At 37.9% G+C, this 21505-nt stretch overlaps 1 protein-coding gene across 4 annotated transcripts in view; it reads left to right on the top strand.

Moving 5' to 3' along the window:
- The window catches only part of CRY1 (cryptochrome circadian regulator 1), a 95745-nt gene that overhangs the window by 58436 nt on the left and 15804 nt on the right, over window positions 1-21505 (top strand). For all 4 annotated transcript variants that reach the window (XM_024991938.2, XM_059886562.1, XM_024991937.2 and 1 more), the window contains 1 exon segment: window positions 5393-5501. In XM_024991938.2, the coding sequence (XP_024847706.1) occupies window positions 5393-5501 (109 nt within the window).

The following is a 21505-nucleotide window of genomic DNA, read 5'->3' as shown; positions in this document are numbered from 1 at the left end:
AAGAGCATGGAACAAATTCCAGGAGATTGAATGTGTGTGGGGGAAAGTAGTTTAATTTGGCAGAAGGGAAAGAGGAGTGGCAGAAAAATGAACCTGGAACCCTAAGTTAGTCAAACAAAATAATTTGTTCTTTATTCTATAGGTGAATGAACCTTTGAAGACCTTTTTACAGGAAAGTGTGCCTCAGGAAAATTTGGTATTGGTACAAAGAACTATTTTAAGGCATTGAGCAAATAATACTAACATGAGATAACAAGAAGTAGAATTATTGTAGTAAAGAGGGGACTAAAATTATTGTAGGAATGATGAGACATATAATCATGCTTACTGTGGGTCAGGCACTGTTTTAAGAGCTTCACATACATTAACTTATTTAATTCTCACAACAGTGCTATGATATGGGCCCTATTACTATCTCAGTTTAACAAATGAGGAAATTAGAACTTTCCAGGATTGGTTGAGGGATAGTAATTTGTTGCTATTAATTATTAAATTATAGGACATCTATGCAATGAGATACCATAAACTGTGAAAATTGATGCCATAGAAGTGCTTTGAAAGATGTTCATTATGTGTTAAAACAGGTTTCCATCGGATATAATATTTTTCAATTTTGTTCTACTTTGAAGGAATATATGCTAATTATCAATTTTATACCTTTTATGAAGTTTAAAAAAGTATGTTTCTCTCTTCTTTACCCCCACCCCAAACTTCCTCTCCCCAATAGTTGTTCAGTTGCTTAGTTGTGTCTGACTCTTTGCAACCCCATGGATGCAACATTTGAGGCTTCCCTGTCCTTCACCATCTCCCAGAGTTTCCTCAAACTCAGTGATGCATCCAACCATCTCATCCTCTGTCATAGCCTTCTCCTGCCTTCACTTTTTCCCAGCATCAGGGTCTTTTCTAATGAGTAGGCTCTTGGCATCAGGTGGCCAAAATATTGGAGCTTCAGCTTCAGCATAAGTCCTTCCAATGAGTATTCAGGGTTGATTTCCTTTAGGATTGACTGGTTTGATCTCCTGCAGTCCAGGGGACTCTCAAGAGTCTTCTCCAACACCACAGTTTGAAAACATGAATTCTTTGGTGCTCAGGGTAGCTATTATTAACAGGTTGATGAGTATCCTTGCAGTTATTTTCTTATACACATGTAACAAGTAGATATATGCAAAGTAAATTTTATTTTATCAAAATAATATATGCAGTAGTTTTAAAAGTCGTAGCATAGAAAGGCTTATAACAGAGAAAAGCAACACCATGTGTTCTCCATGCTGCTCTTTTCTTTCCTTCACAATTATTTTCTGAAATACATATTTGAATCTACTGTATCTCTTCAATTTTTATGTTAAGTTACAGTGATATAAACAATAATAGCCATGGAAGGAAAACATATTATGGAAGAAAAAAGCCATCAATAACATCTATTGGAGAAAAACACTATACTGGAATAGAATTTCTATTCCTTTGTTTTATGGAATGCCAAAACAAGGTTAATTTTGGTTGCAAAACTTTTTCCATTGCTTTAGTCCACATCATCCTGTACAACGTTTGTTTGGTTCATAGAGTGTTTATTGAAAAGCGTTAAGAATGCTTATTCAACTGTGAACAAGAAAGGGAAAAATAAGGGACTGGCTAATTATTAACTAGTCGAGGCTTACTACTTCATTTTATAAATTAATCAGGTCCTTTTTTTTTTTCCTTTTCCCATCTTATTATCTGTCATTGACTTACTTGTACTACATGAAAACTTTTCTACCCAAAACGTAGAATGTGGAGAACTCTGCTACTTCCTGTCTGGTCTGGTAGAGAAGATACTGAAACTCACACTACAAAAGAGGTTTGAGGATTATCTCTTCCATGGATTATCTTTCCAGGACATTTTAGTTTTGTACTGTTTGAATTTAAGAAAACTTTAAAATAGCTAGTTCATTCAATTTGTTAATTTTTGATCTGAGTACCTCAGGGTCTAAAAATTATTTTGCCAAGCAAATACAGAAAACTATCTGCTTCCCAGTAAACATTTATCACCAAACATGATGTTATTCGTAGTTATGGATAATTTTATAAAACTTAGATGCTTTTATATTGCTTTAACAACAATAGTCAGCAACAATATTCTCCCCAAAAGATTTACACATTGGTAATGGTGGGTTGGGATCAGTTCAGTTCAGTTGCTCAGTCGTGGATGACTCTTTGCGACCCCATGAACTGCAGCACGCCAGGCCTCCCTGTCCATCACCAACTCCGGGAGCTTACTCAAATTCATGTCCATTGAGTCGGTGATACCATCCAACCATCTCATCCTCTCTCATCCCCTTCTCCTCCCGCCTTCAATCTTTCCCAGTATCAGGGTCTTTTCCAATGAGTCAGCTCTTCACATCAGGTGGCCAGAGTAATGGAGTTTCAGCATCAGTCCTTCCAGTGAATATTCAGGACTGATTTCCTTCAGGATGGACTGGTTGGATCTCCTTGCTGTCCAAGGGACTCTAAAGAGTCTTTTCCAACACCACAGTTCGAAAGCATCAATTCTTCAGCACTCAGTTTTCTTTATAGTCCAACTCTCAAATCCATCTATGACTACTAGAAAAACCATAGCTTCAACTAGACAGACTTTTGTTGGCAAAGTAATATCTCTGCTTTTTAATATGCTGTCTAGGTTGGTCATAACTTTCCTTCCAAGGAGTAAGCGTCTTTTAATTTCATGACTGCAGTCACCATCTGCAGTGATTTTGGAGCCCAGAAAAATAAAGTCTTGACACTGTTTCCATTGTTTCCCCATCTATTTGCCATGAAGTGATGGGACCAGATGCCATGATCTTAGTTATCTGAATGTTGAGCTTTAAGACAACTCTCTCCTCTTTTCACTCTCCTCTTTCACTTTCATCAAGAGGCTCTTTAGTTCTTCTTAGCTTTCTGCCATAAGGGTGGTGTCATCTGCATATCTGAGGCTATTGATATTTCTCCCGGCAATCTTGATTCCAGCCTGTGCTTCATCCAGCCCAGTGTTTCTCATGATGTACTCTGCATATAAGTTAAATAAACAGGGTCACAATATATAGCTTGACATACTCCTTTCCCTATTTGGAACCAGTCTGTTGTTCCATGTCCAGTTCTAACTGTTGCTTCTTGACCTGCATACAGATTTCTCAGGAGGCAGGTCAAGTGGTCTGGTATTCCCATCTCTTTCAGAATTTTCCACAGTTTATTGTGATCCACACAGTCAAAGGCTTTGGTGTAGTCAATAAAGCAGAAGTAGATGTTTGTCTCGAACTGTCTCACTTTTTTGATGATCCAATAGATGTTGGCAATTTGATCCCCGGTTCCTCTGCCTTTTCTAAATCCACCTTGAACATCTGGAAGTTCATGGTTCACATACTGTTGAAGCCTGGCTTGGAGAATTTTGAGCCTTACTTGGCTAGCATGTGAGATGAGTGCAGTTGTGCAGTAGTTTGAGCATTAAGGATGGTGTGTTAGGGAGGTGACTGTAAACAAAGACAAAAAGATTTTGTGTAATATAAATGTGAGTATATAAAGATTTATTTCCTATTTCTTGAAGGACAACTGTTAGACTTCCTAAGGTGAAATGGTGGGATGTCTTTAACAGCCTTGTGAATATAGCACTCTGACTCCCTGTGCCCATAGAGATGATGACTCCTAAGGGGAAGCAATATCAGATTTGACTAGTTATCCTGATGTCACTTGAGAGTCCCTTGGACTGCAAGGAGATCCAACCAGTCCATCCTAAAGGAGATCAGTCCTGGGTGTTCATTGGAAGGAATGATGCTAAAGCTGAAACTCCAGTACTTTGGCCACCTCATGCGAAGAGTTGACTCATTGGAGAAGACTCATGCTGGGAAGGATTGGGAGCAGGAGGAGAAGGGGACGACAGAGGATGAGATGGCTGGATGGCATCACTGACTCAATGGACGTGAGTTTGGGTGAACTCCGGGAGTTGGTGATGGACAGAGAGGCCTGGCATGCTGCGATTCATGGGGTCGCAGAGTCGGACACAACTGAGCAACTGAACTGACTGATGTCACTTAATAACTACATCTGTAGAAAATTAACAAGACTTTCTTGGTGAAATGAAATTGGAATGGGCAAAGAGGAATGGGGATTGGAATGGGCAAAGAAAACAAAATGATCTATTCTGAATAATCTTCTAGAACAGTGCTGTCAAATAGAAATTTCTGCAATGATGGAAGCATTCTTCACTTGTACTGTCCAATATGGTCACTACTAGCCACACATGTGGCTATTGAGAGGCCTTGATATATGGCAAGTGTGACTGAGGAACTGAAATTTTAATTTTAACTAATTTAAATGGCTACACATGCCTAATTTAAGTGGCTACCATGTTGAACAATGCGGTTCTGAAATATGCCTTTCTATTCATTTTAACCACTCCTCCTCATAAGTAGGGCACAGTCATTATTCTGGAAGATATAAGGCCTGTGGAAAAGATGGATAGATATTTAAAATGAAAAACATAAAAGAAGCAGAGTTGGAGAGGAACAGAACAGAGAGAGGAACAGAATCTACATGAAATCTTAGAGAAATTAACATGAGGGAAACCATGAGGTTGAACCTTCCAGGGGTGACATCTATTTTGGATTTGCTCTTGTGGACTGCACCATTTCTTTACAATGGAAGATGCAAAATAAGCAGTCTTCTGCCTCCACCCCAGAATTTCCCCAGGTATCTATTATGCATAGGACTTATTGATGCTAATTTCATTGAAAAAAATGTACAGCTCCACCTTCCTCAGAAACCTTTTATGAAAAAATTAATTTGGTATTCTCTACACTCGGAGAGTTAATGGCACATAATTTAACATCTGTTTATTATCAGATTCTTTATATTAGAAATTTGAAAATGGACTTTACTCCTTCTCTCTCTTAGATGATTACAACATCCCCTAATAAAGGGCTCAAATTCTTATTCACTTGTTCAGAGTGATTAAATAGGATGTTAAAAGTGTTCTTTTTTTCCAAGTCAAAGCTGTCCTAGGTTTTTCAAGGTGGCTTTTCTATACTAACTTGGATTTATTTCACCAAGTTTAAACAATGAAATCAATTCATTTAATTATTTTATTTCTTTATATGATTTTTATGTTTACAAATTAAACTTTACTAACAGTCACTGTTATTTAATGACAGTGATTTAATTTAGGAACTTCATTTAAAAATACTGAGAAACTTGTGCCATAATTTTTAAAACTTGAATGGTTTCTGGAAGCAGTAATTTATACATCATCTAGAAATTAGAAGATGATAAAGAGGTAAAAAAGATGATGAGATGGCATTTCAAATTTTAGAATAGCATGACTTTTTATTACTTTAAATCTTCTAAATATATACTTTGAAGAATTTAAATAATATTTTCCTCTCTCTAGATTTTTGCTTCAATGTCTTGAAGACCTTGATGCCAATCTGCGAAAATTAAACTCTCGTCTGTTTGTGATTCGTGGACAACCAGCAGATGTGTTTCCCCGGCTTTTCAAGGTAATTGAAAAAATCTTTGCATAAAAGAAAAATCTCTTGTCAGAGAAGACACATTTTTGGGGCCGGGTGTAATTTCAATTTTAGTATGGGAAATGTAAAATTTTAAATAAAATACATGTGGATTTTTTTCTTAATGAAAATGTTACACACACAGTGTGAAATCAGACTGTGAAAAAAATGATTAACATTGAAAAGTTAAATCTTTCTTCTACTTTAAACTGCTGGTTCCCCTCTCAGAAGCAACAGCCACTACCACTTTCTTTTGTATGCATTAGAAATAGTCTTTGCATAAATAAGAATGCATATATGTATGTGTATTTATATACATATATTTGTGTGGTTTATGTGTATGTTACTATCCTCTGTTTTTAAAACCAAGATGAGAGCATGCTATGTTATACCATTTTATGCTGTGCTTTATTCACATTAACCATGTATTTTGGATATTGTTCCATGTTACTTTCTCAGTCTTTTAAATGGCTTCATAGTATTCCATTGTGTAGATATGCTATAGTTTCTTTTAAAAAAAATTACTATTGACTTATAATTTTTATTTCAGGTATACAACGTAGTGGTTCAATATTTTTATTGATTACATACCATGCAAAGTTATTACCACTTAGCATAATGTCTTCAAGGTCTTGCCAGTTGCAAATGGCAAGATTTCATTCTTTCTTTTTATGGCTGAGTAATATTGCGTGGGCACAGCAGGGCCTAGAGGAGCTATCCCACATTGAAGGTCAGGAAGGGCGGCAGTGAGGAGATACCCCTCGTCCAAGGTAAGGAGCAATGGCTGCACTTTGCTGGAGCAGCCGTGAAGAGATACCCCACGTCCAAGGTAAGAGAAACGCAAGTAAGACGGTAGGTGTTTCAAGAGGGCATCAGAGGGCAAACACACTGAAACCATACTCACAGAAAACTAGTCAATCTAATCACACTAGGACCACAGCCTTGTCTAACTCAATGAAACTGATCCATGCCCGTGGGGCAACCCAAGACGGGCGGGTCATGGTGGAGAGATCTGACAGACTGTGGTCCACTGGAGAAGGGAATGGCAAACCACTTCAGTATTCTTGCCTTGAGAACCCCATGAACAGTATGAAAAGGCAAAATGATAGGATACTGAAAGAGAAACTCCCCAGGTCAGTAGGTGCCCAATATGCTACTGGAGATCAGTGGAGAAATAACTCCAGAAAGAATGAAGGGATGGATCCAAAGCAAAAACAATACCCAGCTGTGGATGTGACTGGTGATAGAAGCAAGGTCCAATGCTGTAAAGAGCAATATTGCACAGGAACCTGGAATGTCAGGTCCATGAATCAAGGCAAATTGGAAGTGGTCAAACAAGAGATGGCAAGAGTGAATGTCGACATTCTAGGAATCAGCGAACTGAAATGGACTGGAATGGGTGAATTTAACTCAGATGACCATTATATCTACTATTGAGGGCAGGAATCCCTCAGAAGAAATGGAGTGGCCATCATGGTCAACAAAAGAGTCCGAAATGCAGTACTTGGACGCAATCTCAAAAATGACAGAATGATCTCTGTTCATTTCCAAGGCAAACCATTCAATATCACAGTAATCCAAGTCTATGCCCCAACCAGTAACGCTGAAGAAGCTGAAGTTGAATGGTTCTATGAAGCCCTACAAGACCTTTTAGAACTAACACCCAAAAAAGATGTCCTTTTCACTGTAGGGGACTGGAATGCAAAAGTAGGAAGTCAAGAAACACCTGGAGTAACAGGCAAATTTGGCCTTGGACTAGGGAATGAAGCAGGGCACACCCTCTTCCAACAACACAAGAGAAGACTCTATACATGGACATCACCAGATGGTCAACACCGAAATCAGATTGATTATATTCTTTGCAGCCAAAGATGGAGAAGCTCCATACAGTCAGCAAAAACAAGACCAGGAGCTGACTGTGGCTCAGACCATGAACTCCTTATTGCCAAATTCAGACTTAAATTGAAGAGCGTAGGGAAAACCACTAGACCATTCAGGTATGACCTAAATCAAATCCCTTATGATTATACAGTGGAAGTGAGAAACAGATTTAAGAGCTTAGATCTGATAGATAGAGTGCCTGATGAGCTATGGAATGAGGTTCGTGACATTGTACAGGAGACAGGGATCAAGACCATTCCCATAGAAAAGAAATGCAAAAAAGCAAAATGGCTGTCTGAGGAGGCCTTACAAATAGCTGTGAAAAGAAGAGAAGCGAAAACCAAAGCAGAAAAGAAAAGATATAAACATCTGAATGCAGAGTTCCAAAGAATAGCAAGAAGAGATAAGAAAGCCTTCTTCAGCGATCAATGCAAAGAAATAGAGGAAAACAACAGAATGGGAAAGACTAGGGATCTCTTCAAGAAAATCAGAGATACCAAAGGAACATTCATGCAAAGATGAGCTCGATAAAGGACAGAAATGGTATGGACCTAATAGAAGCAGAAGATACTAAGAAGAGATGGCAAGAATACACCGAAGAACTGTACAAAAAAGATCTTCACGACCCAGATAATCACGATGGTGTGATCATTCACCTAGAGCCAGACATCCTGGAATGTGAAGTCAAGTGGGCCTTAGAAAGCATCACTACGAACAAAGCTAGTGGAGGTGATGGAATTCCAGTTGAGCTATTTCAAATCGTGAAAGATGATGCTGTGAAAATGCTGCACTCAGTATGCCAGCAAATTTGGAAAACTCAGCAGTGGCCACAGGATGGGAAAAGGTCCGTTTTCATTCCAATCCCAAAGAAAGGCAATGCCAAAGAATGCTCAAACTACCGCACAGTTGCACTCATCTCACATGCTAGTAAAGTAATGCTCAAAATTCTCCAAGCCAGGCTTCAGCAATATGTGAACCGTGAACTTCCTGATGTTCAATCTGGTTTTAGAAAAGGCAGAGGAACCAGAGATCAAATTGCCAACATCTGCTGGATCATCGAAAAAGCAAGTGAGTTCCAGAAAACCATCTATTTCTGCTTTATTGACTATGCCAAAGCCTTTGACTGTGTGGATCCCAATAAACTGTGGAAAATTCTGAAAGAGATGGGAATACCAGACCACCTGACCTCCCTCTTGAGAAATTTGTATGCAGGTCAGGAAGCAACAGTTAGAACTGGACATGGAACAACAGACTGGTTCCAAATAGGAAAAGGAGTACGTCAAGGCTGTATATTGTCACCCTGCTTATTTAACGTATATGCAGAGTACATCATGAGAAACTCTGGACTGGAAGAAACAAACTGGAATCAAGATTGCTGGGAGAAATACCAATAACCTCAGATATGCAGATGACACCACCTTTATGGCAGAAAGTGAAGAGGAACTCAAAAGCCTCTTGATGAAAGTGAAAGTGGAGAGTGAAAAAGTTGGCTTAAAGCTCAACATTCAGAAAACGAAGATCATGGCATCCAGTCCCACCACTTCATGGGAAATAGATGGGGAAACAGTGGAAACAGTGTCAGACTTTATTTTTCTGGCTCCAGAATCACTGCATATGGTGACTGCAGCCATGAAATTAAAAGACACTTACTCCTTGGAAGGAAAGTTATGACCAACCTAGATAGCATATTGAAAAGCAGAGACATTACTTTGCCAACAAAGGTTTGTCTAGTCAAGGCTATGGTTTTTCCTGTGGTCATGTATGGATGTGAGAGTTGGACTGTGAAGAAGGCTGAGCGCCGAAGAATTGATACTTTTGAACTGTGGTGTTGGAGAAGACTCTTGAGAGTGCCTTGGACTGCAAGGAGATCCAACCAATCCATTCTGAAGATCAGCCCTGGGATTTCTTTGGAAGGAATGATGCTAAAGCTGAAACTCCAGTACTTTGGCCACCTCATGTGAAGAGTTGACTCATTGGAAAAGACTGTGATGCTGGGAGGGATTGGGGGCAGGAGGAGAAGGGGACGACAGAGGATGAGATGGCTGGATGACATCACTGACTCGATGGACGTGAGTCTCAGTGAACTCCGGGAGTTGGTGATGGACAGGGAGGCCTGGCGTGCTGCGATTCATGGGGTCACAAAGAGTCGGACTCGACTGAGCGACTATTCTGATCTGAATATTTCTGTGTGTGTGTGTGTGTGTGTGTGTGTGTAAATCATTATTCAGCTGTTGGCAGGCACTTAGGTTGCTTCCATATATTGGCTATTGTAAATAATGCTGATTTTAGGTACATACATCTTTTTGAATTAGTGTTTTTGTTTTCTTCAGATAAATACTGGGAGTAGAGTTGTTGGATCATATGATCCGTATTCTATTTTTTATTTTTTGAGGGTATCATTTCTTTCACTAGCTTTCTAGTGAACATTTACTTGTTTTTCCACAGGCCTTTTGCTAATTCAAGTTATGCTGTCAGTGAATGTCCTTGTTCAAATATACATGTCTTTACTCACATTTGCTAGTACATTTGTGGATACTCTTGTAAGACTTTCTGAGTCAAAGGACTGTAACAATTGACATGCTAGAAAACTGTAATTTTTTTTAATTTGGTAGAATCTTAAAGATCTCCTAATCATATTTCCCCCCCTTTTGTCCACATGAAAAATTTAGTCCTAAAGAGATTAAATGAGCTGACCAAGGTCATAAAAGTAGCTCATGGAAGTGCTCAGGCTGAGTTTCCTGGCTTAGTTCATCCCTTCCTATTTACTGCAGTTAGAATTCCTAATGTATATCTGTTTTTTTTCTTACAACAGTTTGATTCATCAAATTTTTATAATAGCATTGTTTCTATTTTGAATGCAGAAGAGAATAGTTCCTTTTCCTGAGTGAAAATATCCCCAATTCTGGGAACTCAATTAACACTACCTTGCCTTTTTTCATCAGCATGAAAGAAATTTTTAACGTTTAGGATATGACTAATGCAACAGTTGTGGCTAGTGAAAATTTATTTTACTGAAGTTTTCTTACTACTATAGCTTCTTGTTGCTAAGTCACTTCAGTCGTGTCCGACTTTGTTTGACCCCATAGACGGCAGCCCACCAGGCTCCCCCGTCCCTGGGATTCTCCAGGCGAGAACACTGGAGTGGGTTGCCATTTCCTTCTCCAATGCATGAAAGTGAAAAGTGAAAGGGAAGTCGCTCAGTCATGTCCAACTCTTCGCGACCCCATGGACTGCAGCCCACCAGGCTCCTCCATCCATGGGATTTTCTAGGCAGGAGTACTGGAGTGGGGTACCATTGCCTTCTCCGACTATAGCTTCTTAGAGTCAGAATTTAACCTAGTTACATGCAAGAGCTCTGAGAAGAAAGTATATCAGGAACAGTGGTAATAGTTGATCAGCAACTCATATGTATAAAGTATATGTGAATATCTGCTTCAACTTTATATAAATCCATGTATTATAAGTAAATTGAATCTTGAGTATTTTTAAGTACCTTTAAAATAACAAAACATTTATTTACATGCTTTGACAAAAATGGTTTAAGTAAGCAAGTCTTTTGTGCTCTTTATTTTGAGCTTTCTTCTGCCTAAAATAGCATATTATTGGATCAGACTATCTTCTGAATTTAGATGCTGTGCTTCCTGTCTTGTTACTTTGACAGCGAGGCAGTGGTTTCTACAAAGGCCATAAAATATAGATACATGAATATATATTACTGTACCTAGAGTGCTTATTATTTGATTCTGATATAGTCCATATAAAATATATTTTATGAAAACTTTCAGATTTATTTAATATGTCAGAACCATAGAGGAAGTTAATAATTCTTTTTATTGTATTGTTTTTATTTTTACTGTTTTTGTTTAGAGGTACTGTATGCATGTATTGCAGAAATGAGCCCAAGAGTGTGTACAATAAAAAGGGGGTCTCCTCATTGCTGACCCTTACACCCCCAGTTTTTCTGAGGAGGAAGATTCTTTTGTCAGTAACTAGCTGACTCATTTGCATTATTGTCTCTGGTTTTATTATTCTAGTACAGCAAATAGAACTTTTAATGGGTAAGTAATTCAGCTTCTTCCCACATTGGAGATAAAACTGATTTAGATCTGATAACAGTGCCTTTAATTTATTGGGATGGTGACAGTGATTTTAGTACTGATGTCTCCTCTAGTGTACACCCTCTCTATAGCATTCATTCGTTTTATTCTGTTTATACTGAATATATTTAGGAATGGGGCCAGAGCATTTTTGAAAACATATATTTACACACACCTGTATCTGATAAACTTGTTTTTTCTTATATGTTTTCTACTTAGAATTTTTCTGTTAAATTCTACTTAATGTAAGCTGACAAGATGGCTTTTTAAAAAACTTCTTGTATTTTTTTCATGTTCTACTTAGGGAATGATAAACTTAGCAGACACTAGCCTAGGCAAAACTTGAATGACACTATTAATCATAGGTGTCTTACATAAATTATTATTACTATGCAGTTAAATCTTATATTGTCTACATTTGGTGCCAAACTGATAAGCTGTTAAGACAGTGCATATTCTAGGGCCTGCAGAAACTTTTTATCAAGAGTTTAAAGTATTGGTGTAAAAAATTCTCATTATATCCAAGAAACAAGAGACATGTGTCTAAGTCTTTATAGATGGACACATTGAGGCATAATAAAATATTTTGTTCAAAATCACAGGATAAATCAAAGAAGAATATATAAAGCCACTAACGTTGTTCAGTCACTAAGTCATGTCTGACTGTTTGCAACCCTGTGGACTGGGTTAGTGTTAGGGTAGCACGCCAGGCTTTCCTGTCCTTCACTGTCTCCTGGAGTTTGCTCAGATTCATGTCCATTGAGTCAATGATGCTATATAACCATCTCATCCTCTGCCACTAACATTTCACATGCCTAAATTTATATTATGCTTTTTGAGTCATTTTGGATTCTTTGGATTCTTTGTTATTTTCATGGTACATGCTCATTTGAATAGGATATTTCATTTGTCAGATATTGCATGAGTGCCTGCTGTGTATAGATGGCAGTGTTCAAGGTGCTGGGGACATAATGGTGAACCAAAGAGAAAATTCCTACCTTCACAGATCTTACACTGTATTGGGAAAGAGACCAGTAATAAAATAAATATGCAATGTCAGGTGATGGTAGATGCTAAAAGTAAATGTGGGAAAGAAAGTCCCAAGGTGAGGGAAGGATAATTAATTTATATGGAGTCATAGAAGGCCTCACTGATGTGGTGACATGTGAGCAAATGTATGAAGAGACTGAGCCATGCAGATATCTGGGGTGTGATATATTGAATCCACAAAATTTTGCAACTTGTTCATCAAAGGGTAGATTTTTTTTCCCTCACTCCCTTAAATTTGGGTTGGCCTTATATGTTGTTTTGACTTAGTGCCAAAGGAGATGGCAAGTTCCAAATCCTAGGCCTCAGGCGACCTTGCGGTTTCTACCTTTGCCCACTGGAATGCTCCTTGTACTGGGTAAGAACTGGGCTAGAATGTCAAATTGTGGAAGACCACCTGTAGAGAGGGGCTTCCCAGGTGACTCAGTGGTAAAGAATCTGCCTGCCAGTGCAAGAGATGCAGGTTCAATCTGTGGGTCAGGAAGATATCCTGGAGTAGGAAATTACAACCTCCTCCAGTATTCTTGCCTTGGAAGTCTCATGGAGAGAGGAACCTAATGGGCTACAGTTCATGGGGTTGCAAAGAGTCAGGCACGACTGAGCAACTGAGCATGTACACACATATAAAGAGAATGGGCCAACCAGCAGCCAGCACCAAGGCCTGAAATGTATGAGAGAGATCATTTAGATCATCTGGTACCAGCCAAGCTGCCCACTGATTGCAGGCACATGAGTAAGCCCAGATGAGACCAACAGAAGAACCATCTAGTTAACTGAGAGACTTGCAGAATTATTCAGTTGTTTTAAGCTACTGAGTAACTGCAACATGGGGAAAGAGTGTCGCAGGCAGAGGGAGCCGCAGTTACAGAGGCCCTGATGTAGATGTGGGCCATGACTTGTTTAGGAACAGCAAGGAGGCCAGTGTGCTCTAGCCAGAGCACAGTGAGCAAAAATAAGAGGGTCAGAGAGATTGCAGGAGCCAGATCATAGGATTTTTACCATGTTTTATGGCTTTTACTCTGAGTGAAATGGGATGCCACGGGAGATCACTGAGTAGAGGAGTGACAAATTTCACTTACATTTTGAAAGAATCACTCTGGCTGTAGAGAACAGAAGTTGAATGGAAATGCTGTAAAGATGTAAGCAGAAGGGTCAATTAGGAGGCCAAGGCAATTATATAGAAACACGATGATGGTGACTAGGACTAGAATGGCAGTAGGAGTGTTGAGAAATGGTAGGATTTTAAATATATTTTTTAAATAGAGGCTATAGAGTTTGTGGTGTTAGAGAGTCAAGGATAGCTTCTAGGTTTTTAGCCTGGGCAAGTGACCCAGTGGTTTGCCATTCAGCAAGATGAGGAAGACTCTAGGAGGAACAACTTGGGGGAAAAATTAGGAGTTCATTTTTTTTTAACATTTTAAGTTTGAGATGGCTTTTAGACATATGACTGTGTTTGTTGAGTGTCATTCAACTCCAGAGCTCAGGGGAGAAGTCTGCAGTAAATTTAGGAACCTTAAATATAAATTCTATTTAAAACCCTGAGACTAGATTTATTTAATAAAAGAAGGGGCAATGGATGGATGGGCAGAAATTTTAGACCTTTACCTTCATTATATTTTGGTTATTTTGTGAATTAACATTTTTTAAAGTAATTATACTACTTTAAATGCCTTCTCCAAGGAAGTTTGTGATTTATAACTTTGTTTTGCTATAAAATTTTATGTTTCTTATTTTCACAATATTACTTGTGAATTAATATTTTACAATATTACTGTTTAAGAACTTTACATCATTTAATGGTCCATATTATGCCTTCTGAATGGTTAAACAAATAATTGTGATGCACAAAAACAGATAGGAAACTTAGTGCTTAAAATTGTGAAGTGACTACTTACTTATTTCACATGAAAATATGTTAATATTTAATATTTAATGTTAATAAAATATAACAATCTTATTGTTATATTTACTGTTGAAACGCAAAGGTTAACCATGTGTTGCTTGAAATAAAACATATGCTGGGACTTCCCTGGTGGTCCAGTGGCTAAGACTCCACACTCACAATGCAGGGGGCCTGGGTTCAGTACCTGGTAAGGGAACTAGATCCCACGTGCTGCATCCAAAGATCCTGCTTGCTGCAACTAAGTCACAGTGCAGACAAATAAATAAATAAATATTAAAAAATAAAAAATAAAACCAGTGCTGAAGAGTAGATAGAGACTTCCACTTCTGGTTAAGATGTGCAGAGTTGCAGTAGACCATTCACTCCTGTCTTAATAATGTGAAGAAAGTGAATATGCCATAGTATCATAGATTTTTTGTTTGTTTGTTTTTAACCTATTAGAGAGTTAATGACACAAATAAACCTAATAAATTAAGTTCCATTAGAGGATGAGCCTTTCATGGGAAAGAAGATACCCAAGGCTACACCCCTGGAATCACAGCAGGAAGAGAAGGGAATTTACCATAGTTGAGAGTAAAGAGAAACTCATTGAAATTTTACCAAAGTCTTTGTGGTAATATGTGTGCTGACATGGCACATTAGAATTCCAAGAAGCCCTAGTCACAGAGCAAGTTTGTACCCACTCCCCAGTACTTTTCTTCAGTGTATTCATGGAGCACCAGTGGCAGCATGCCAAAGGCTGGAGTGAAGCAGAAGGGTTGAGAGGGATCCTTCTTAAGTGCACTAGGAATTCACTTACTGCAAAGGAGCTGTTCCCTGAAGCTGGCAACAGGACATCAGTGTAGAAAGATGCCTCCAGAGGTGCAGAATATTAGGGGACAGGGTTGGAACACAAAGAGAAGTCCTCAGCAAGCAAAGCTGCTGGGTAGACAGCAAAGCAAAGAGAAATGTCATATAGTTTGTAAAGCTAGTGCCCAAACTATAAAGCAGAGAGAGACAGCTGGAGTCTTGTTACTACTCAGATCTTAAGCCCTGTTGAAGAAAAATCTGAATCCTGCCTTCAAAATATTTGAAGCCAGTGGTGAATGAAATTTAAGGAAAGCAGCAACAAAGCCCAGACCCAGCTCACAGACTCCATCAATTCAACCTCTATCAGTCAGAGCAAAGACTATGTACTTTTCTAGAGATAAATATTGTTTATTCTGTCTCTAATCTTTTATACCATTGCCTGTTATATGATCACAAATTCTGAGACACATGAAGAAGCAAGTATATGTTAACTTGCAATCAAGTAAAGAAAAACAGAAACAGTCCCACAGTTGATGTGGATCTTGGAATTAGAATTAAAAAGGACTTTACAATTGTTATTCTGTAGATAGTGGGGGTCTGACAAAGGTCTACGTAGTCAAAGCTATGGTTTTTCCAGTAGTCATGAACAGGTGTGAAAGTTGGACCATAAAGAAGGCTGAGCGCCAAAGAATTGATGCTTTCGAACTGTGTTGTTGGAGAAGATTTTTGAGAGTCCCTTGGACTGCAAGGAGATCAAACCAGTCAATCCTAAAGGAAATCAACTCTGAGTATTCATTAGAAGGACTGATGCTGAAGTTCCAATACCTGATATGGAGAACCGACTCATTAGAAAAGACTCTGGTGCTAGGAAAGATTGAAGGCAGGAGGAGCAGGGGATGATAGAGGATGAGCTGCTTGGATGGCATCACTGACTCAATGGACATGAGTTTGAGCAAACTCCGGGACATGGTGAAGGACAGGGAGACGGTGTGCTGCAGTTCACGGATCGCAAAGAATTAGACATGTCTGAGCTACTAAACAACAACAAGGATGGTAGTAGAGAATCTAGTCGAGGTGAAAAATGATTTGAAGAGGTGGTAGTTTATTTTTTTTAATTTTTTTTTATTTTTTTAATTTTATTTTATTTTTAAACTTTACATAATTGTATTAGTTTTGCCAAATATCAAAATGAATCCATCACAGGTATACATGTGCTCCCCATCCTGAACCCTCCTCCCTCCCCATACCATCCCTCTGGGTCGTCCCAGTGCACTAGCCCCAAGCATCCTGTGTACGAGACAGCAAAAGAGGTGGTAATTTAATACAGAAATGGAAAATATTAAAAAGGACCAAACAAAATCTTAGAACTGAAACATACTATCAAAATGAAAAATTCATTAATTGGATTCATTAATTGGATATCTGGATTGAACAGAGCAGACAAAAAGATCAGTAAACTTGAAGACAGTCAGTATCCCAGCTGAAGCACAAAGAGAAGGAAGATTTTTTAAAAAGGGGAATAGGGTGTTTGAGGTCTCTGGAACAATAGTAAATGGCCTAACATATCTGTAATTATAGACCTAGAGAAAAGAGGGAAAGAGAGATTGGGACAGAAAAAAGATTTGAAGAGATAATTGAGTTTCCAAAATTGATGGAAGGTATCAACCTACAGTGCCAAGAAGCTCAACAGACCCCAAACAACATAAATATAAAGGAAATCACATCTTGTCATGTCATATACTCGATTAACTGAAAACCAAAGATGGAAAATTTTATAAGCAGCCAGAGGATAAAAGATATGTTCAGGGAACCATGATAATAGTGTTCAGTATTTTCTTACAGAATGGAATGGCAGCTTTAAAAAACTAGAAATAGCCCTGTTTACTTAGCAAAAACATTCATTTTTTTAAAAAAAGAGAAGGCACAATGAAGGCATTTTTAGACACAAAAAAGCAGAAATAGTTTTTTCCATCATATCTATACTATAAAAAATACTAATATTAAAGGAAATTCTGCTAGGTGAAAGAAAATAATTCTAGGCTAAAGACAGGATCTTCAGGAAAGAAAAAAAAGCACTAAATACATGGGTAAATATAAAAGACCTCTTTTTTCATTATTTTTAGCTATGTACATTCATATGTCCTATTTTTGGAAGACCATTGACAGATTAAACCAACTAATATTGATAAATTGTAGGGAATAATACCAGTATCTTGGGACTTGACACACATGTTAAATAAAATCTATTGCAGGATCACATAAGGTAGGAAAAAGGTAAATGAAAGTATATGTAAATTTTTAACAGCATTCAATTGTAATATATTATTTGAAGGTAGACTATAATAACAGTATACTGTGATCTAAGTAGCACAAAAAGCTATTTCTAAAAAGTTAATAGAGGAATTTTAAATGGAATTCTAAAAATATCTCTCATTCAAATAAAGGCAGATAGGGGGCAGAGAGGGCTTTCCAGGTAGTGCTAGTGGTAAAGGATCCACCTGCCAATGCAGGAGACTCAGGAGACATGGGTTCAGTCCCTGGGTTTGGAAAATCCTCATGAGTAGGAAATCCCAATCCAGTATTCTTGCTGGAAAACCCCATGGACCGAGGAACCTGGAGGACTACAATCCACGGGGCTACAGAATCTGACATGACTGGGCAACTGAGCGCAAGGGAGCACAGAGGAGTAAATGAAAAGATGGACAAAAGGAAAGCTTACCAACATGGTAAAATTAAGCACAGCTATATCAATAAGTTATATTAAATGTAAATAGTCTATATTAAACTCTTCATTTAAAGACAGTTTATCAGAGACTTCCCTGGTGGTCTTAGCCCTTTGGCAGGCTTCTTCCCTATAGGGATGGTTGTTTCTGAGGCAGCACACCTCATTCACAATGAGGTGTGTATCTCAGCAGGGGAAGAAAGAAAACTTTCTTAATTCATTGCTTAATTATTTTCCCTTCATTTAGAGGTGGTAGCTGCTTAGAACAGTACTATCCAACAGACATGTGTAATTTAAAATTTTCTAACATGTATATTTTAAAAAGTAAGAAAAATGTGAAGTTAATTTTTAAGATATATTTTATTTAACATAGTATATCTAAAATACTATCTTTTCAATATAAAATCATTATAAAACCACTATACTGTTTTAACCTTTTTTATATTAATATGAAGTCTTTGAAATCCAGAGTATATTTTATGCTTAGTTGCTAAGTCGCTTCAGTTGTGTCCGACTCTGTGCAACCCCATAGACTGCAGCCCACCAGGCTCCCCCATCCCTGGGATTCTCCAGGCAAGAACACTGGAGTGGGTTGCCATTTTCTTCTCCAATGCATGAAAGTGAAAAGTGAAAGTGAAGTCGCTCAGTCGTGTCTGACTCCTAGCAACCCCATGGACTGCAGCCTACCAGGCTCCTCTGTCCATGGGATTTGCCAGGCAAGAGTACTGGAATGGGTTGCCATGGATTGGCTGGGTTCCAAAAGTAGCCAGATCGAAGCTTTGTAAGGGCATGGATTTATGTCCAACTTGGAACAAAGACTGTCCAGTCTGTGCATGCCTTCCAAGCTATTGTCCTTACACACATCAGTGAATGTCAGTTCAAGAAACTGCACAGCCACCACAGCTGAAGCCCTGAACCATGGCAACCACAGGCAGGCCAGGCTGACAGAGGGCACAGGGCCACCTAGGATGTCTCTGTTCCAACTAGCCACATTTCAAGTGCTCAGAAGCTGCTTCTGTGGCTAGTGGTTATCTACTGTATTGGACAGTATAGCCTTCACTCTTCTTCTACTCCTTACCATTGTTGACCACCTTTTACTTGCTGACAGTTCTTCAGATTAAATTTTCCCTGTTCAAATTACTAATGTGGTTTCTGTCACCTGATTAAACTCTGAGTCAGAGTTCAGTTTTCTTTTGAAAAGATTAATAAAATTGATAAACTCTTATCAGTACTGATCAGGGCCCAAAAGGGAGAAAACACAAATTACCTTTATCAAGAATAAAAAAGGGGACATCACTAAATTGTCTCTAAACTTTAAAAACATAAAGGATATTATAAATGTCATAATGTCAATATAAACTAGAGAACATAACATCAATATAAACGAAAGAACCAAAGAGCCTCTTGATGGAAGTGAAAGAGGAGAGTGAAAAAGTTGGCTTAAAACTAAACATTTAGAAAACTAAGATCATGGCATCCAGTCCTATCACTTCATGGCAAATAGATGGGGAAACAAAGGAAACAGTGACGGACTTTGTTTTTTTGGACTCCAAAATCACTGCAGATGGTGACTGCAGCCATGAAATTAAGAGATTCTTGCTCCTTGAAAGAAAAGCTATGACCAACCTAGACAGCATATTAAAAAGCAGAGACATTACTATGGCAACAAAGATCTGTCTATTTGAAGCTATGGACATGAGTTTGAGTAAGCTCTGGGAGTTGGTGATGGACAGGGAAGCCTGGTGTGCTGTGGTCCATGGGGTCTCAAAGAGTCAGACATGACTGAGCGACTGAAGTGAACTGAATGTCAATATATTATACAACTAAGATGAAATGAAAAATACTCTTGACAAGTGCAACTTCTTAAAATTTCAGAAGAAAAAAGAAAAATTGAATAGCCCTCTCTTTACAAAACTGAATTTATAATCAAAAACCTTCCAATAAATAAAACTCCAGGTCCCACCAGATGGCTTTACTTATTCCATCACCTATTTAAGAAAGAAATAATGCCAGTCTTATAATACTCTTCCAGGAAACAGGATAATATTGGGAACTCTGAACTTGTTTATGAGGGCAGCATAACTCTGATACCAAAATCTGATGAAGAACTTTCAAGAAAGAAAAAAAGTATAGCCAAGTGTCCCCCATAAACACAAACTGAGATATCCTTAACATATTAACAAAGAGAATTTAACAATATTTTAAAATAATACTTCATCATGATCAATGGAGTTTATTTCAGGAATACAAAGTTGGTTCAACATTATGAAATAATAAATTAATATATCCTATTAGTAAAGGAAAAGGTATTATTATTTCAGTGATAAAGAAAAGCATTTGACAGTAGTCAATACCCATTTGTAATGTTTTAGAAACCTTTATGCAAACTAGCAATAGAAAATTGCTGAATATCAACTTGGTAAAGGCTATCCACAGTTCTTCTCATCAGGTGGTCAAAGTAGTGGAGTTTCAGCCTCAGCATCAGTCCTTCCAATGAACATTCAGGACTGATTTCCTTCAGGATGGACTGGCTGGATCTCCTTGCAGTCCAAGGGACTCTCAAGAGTCTTCTCCAACACCACAGTTCAAGAGCATCAATTCTTCAGTACTCAGCTGTCTTTATAGTCCAACTCTCACATCCATACATGACTACTGGAAAAACCATATCCTTTCCAGTATTTATTTGTAGACATTTAATGATGGCCATTTTAACCAGCAAAATCAGTGTGAGGTGGTACCTCATTGTAGTTTAGATTTAGATTTGTATTTCTCTAATAACAATGTTGAGCATCTTTTCATGTACCTATTGGCCATTTATATTACTTCTTTGGAGAAATGTCTGTTTAAGTCTTCTGCCAATTTTTTAATTGCGTTGTTTGTTTTTTCTTATATTGAGTTATATGAGCTGTTAGTATATTTTGGAAATTAAGCCCTTGTCGAATGTATAATTTGCAAAATTTTCTCCCACTCTGTAGATTGTTTTTTCATTTTGTTTATGGTTTCCTTTGCTGTGCAAAAGGTTGTAAGTTTGATTAGGTCCCATTTGTTTACTTTTGTTTTTATTTCAATTGCCTGGGAAGACTGTGTGGGTTATATTTTTACATTTAGTTTTCTGACTTATATTTCCCTTCCTCTTCAAAAAGGGAAAAGGGGAGGGACTATTACTGTCTTGTTTTAAGCTCCAGCATTTACTAACCAAAAACTAAAAAATTGTCAAGAAAAATCATAGAATTAAATTACAGACTACTTAGTAAGTGACATATGTGACAAAGTTTGTCATTAAAAATAAGGAGTGTACAAATCCATAAGAGAATTAATTGCAGTAGAAACCTAAGCAAACATAAGCTGCAATTCATAAAGAAAAAAATATACAAATAGCTAGTAACAACAGTAATAACAGCTGTCATTCATTGAGGACTTAATTATGTATTATGTACTCAATAATTTACATTGTTTTTGCCCAGTTGCTAAGTCGTGTCCAACTCTATAACCCAATGAACTGCAGCATGCCAGCCTTCCCCGTCTTTCACTGTTTGCCGGAGCTTGCTCAAACTCA

This window comes from Bos taurus, chromosome 5 (genome assembly GCF_002263795.3).
Source record: "Bos taurus isolate L1 Dominette 01449 registration number 42190680 breed Hereford chromosome 5, ARS-UCD2.0, whole genome shotgun sequence".
In the NCBI taxonomy this organism is placed as follows: domain Eukaryota; kingdom Metazoa; phylum Chordata; class Mammalia; order Artiodactyla; family Bovidae; genus Bos; species Bos taurus.
This window is presented reverse-complemented; position numbering and strand designations above follow the sequence as displayed.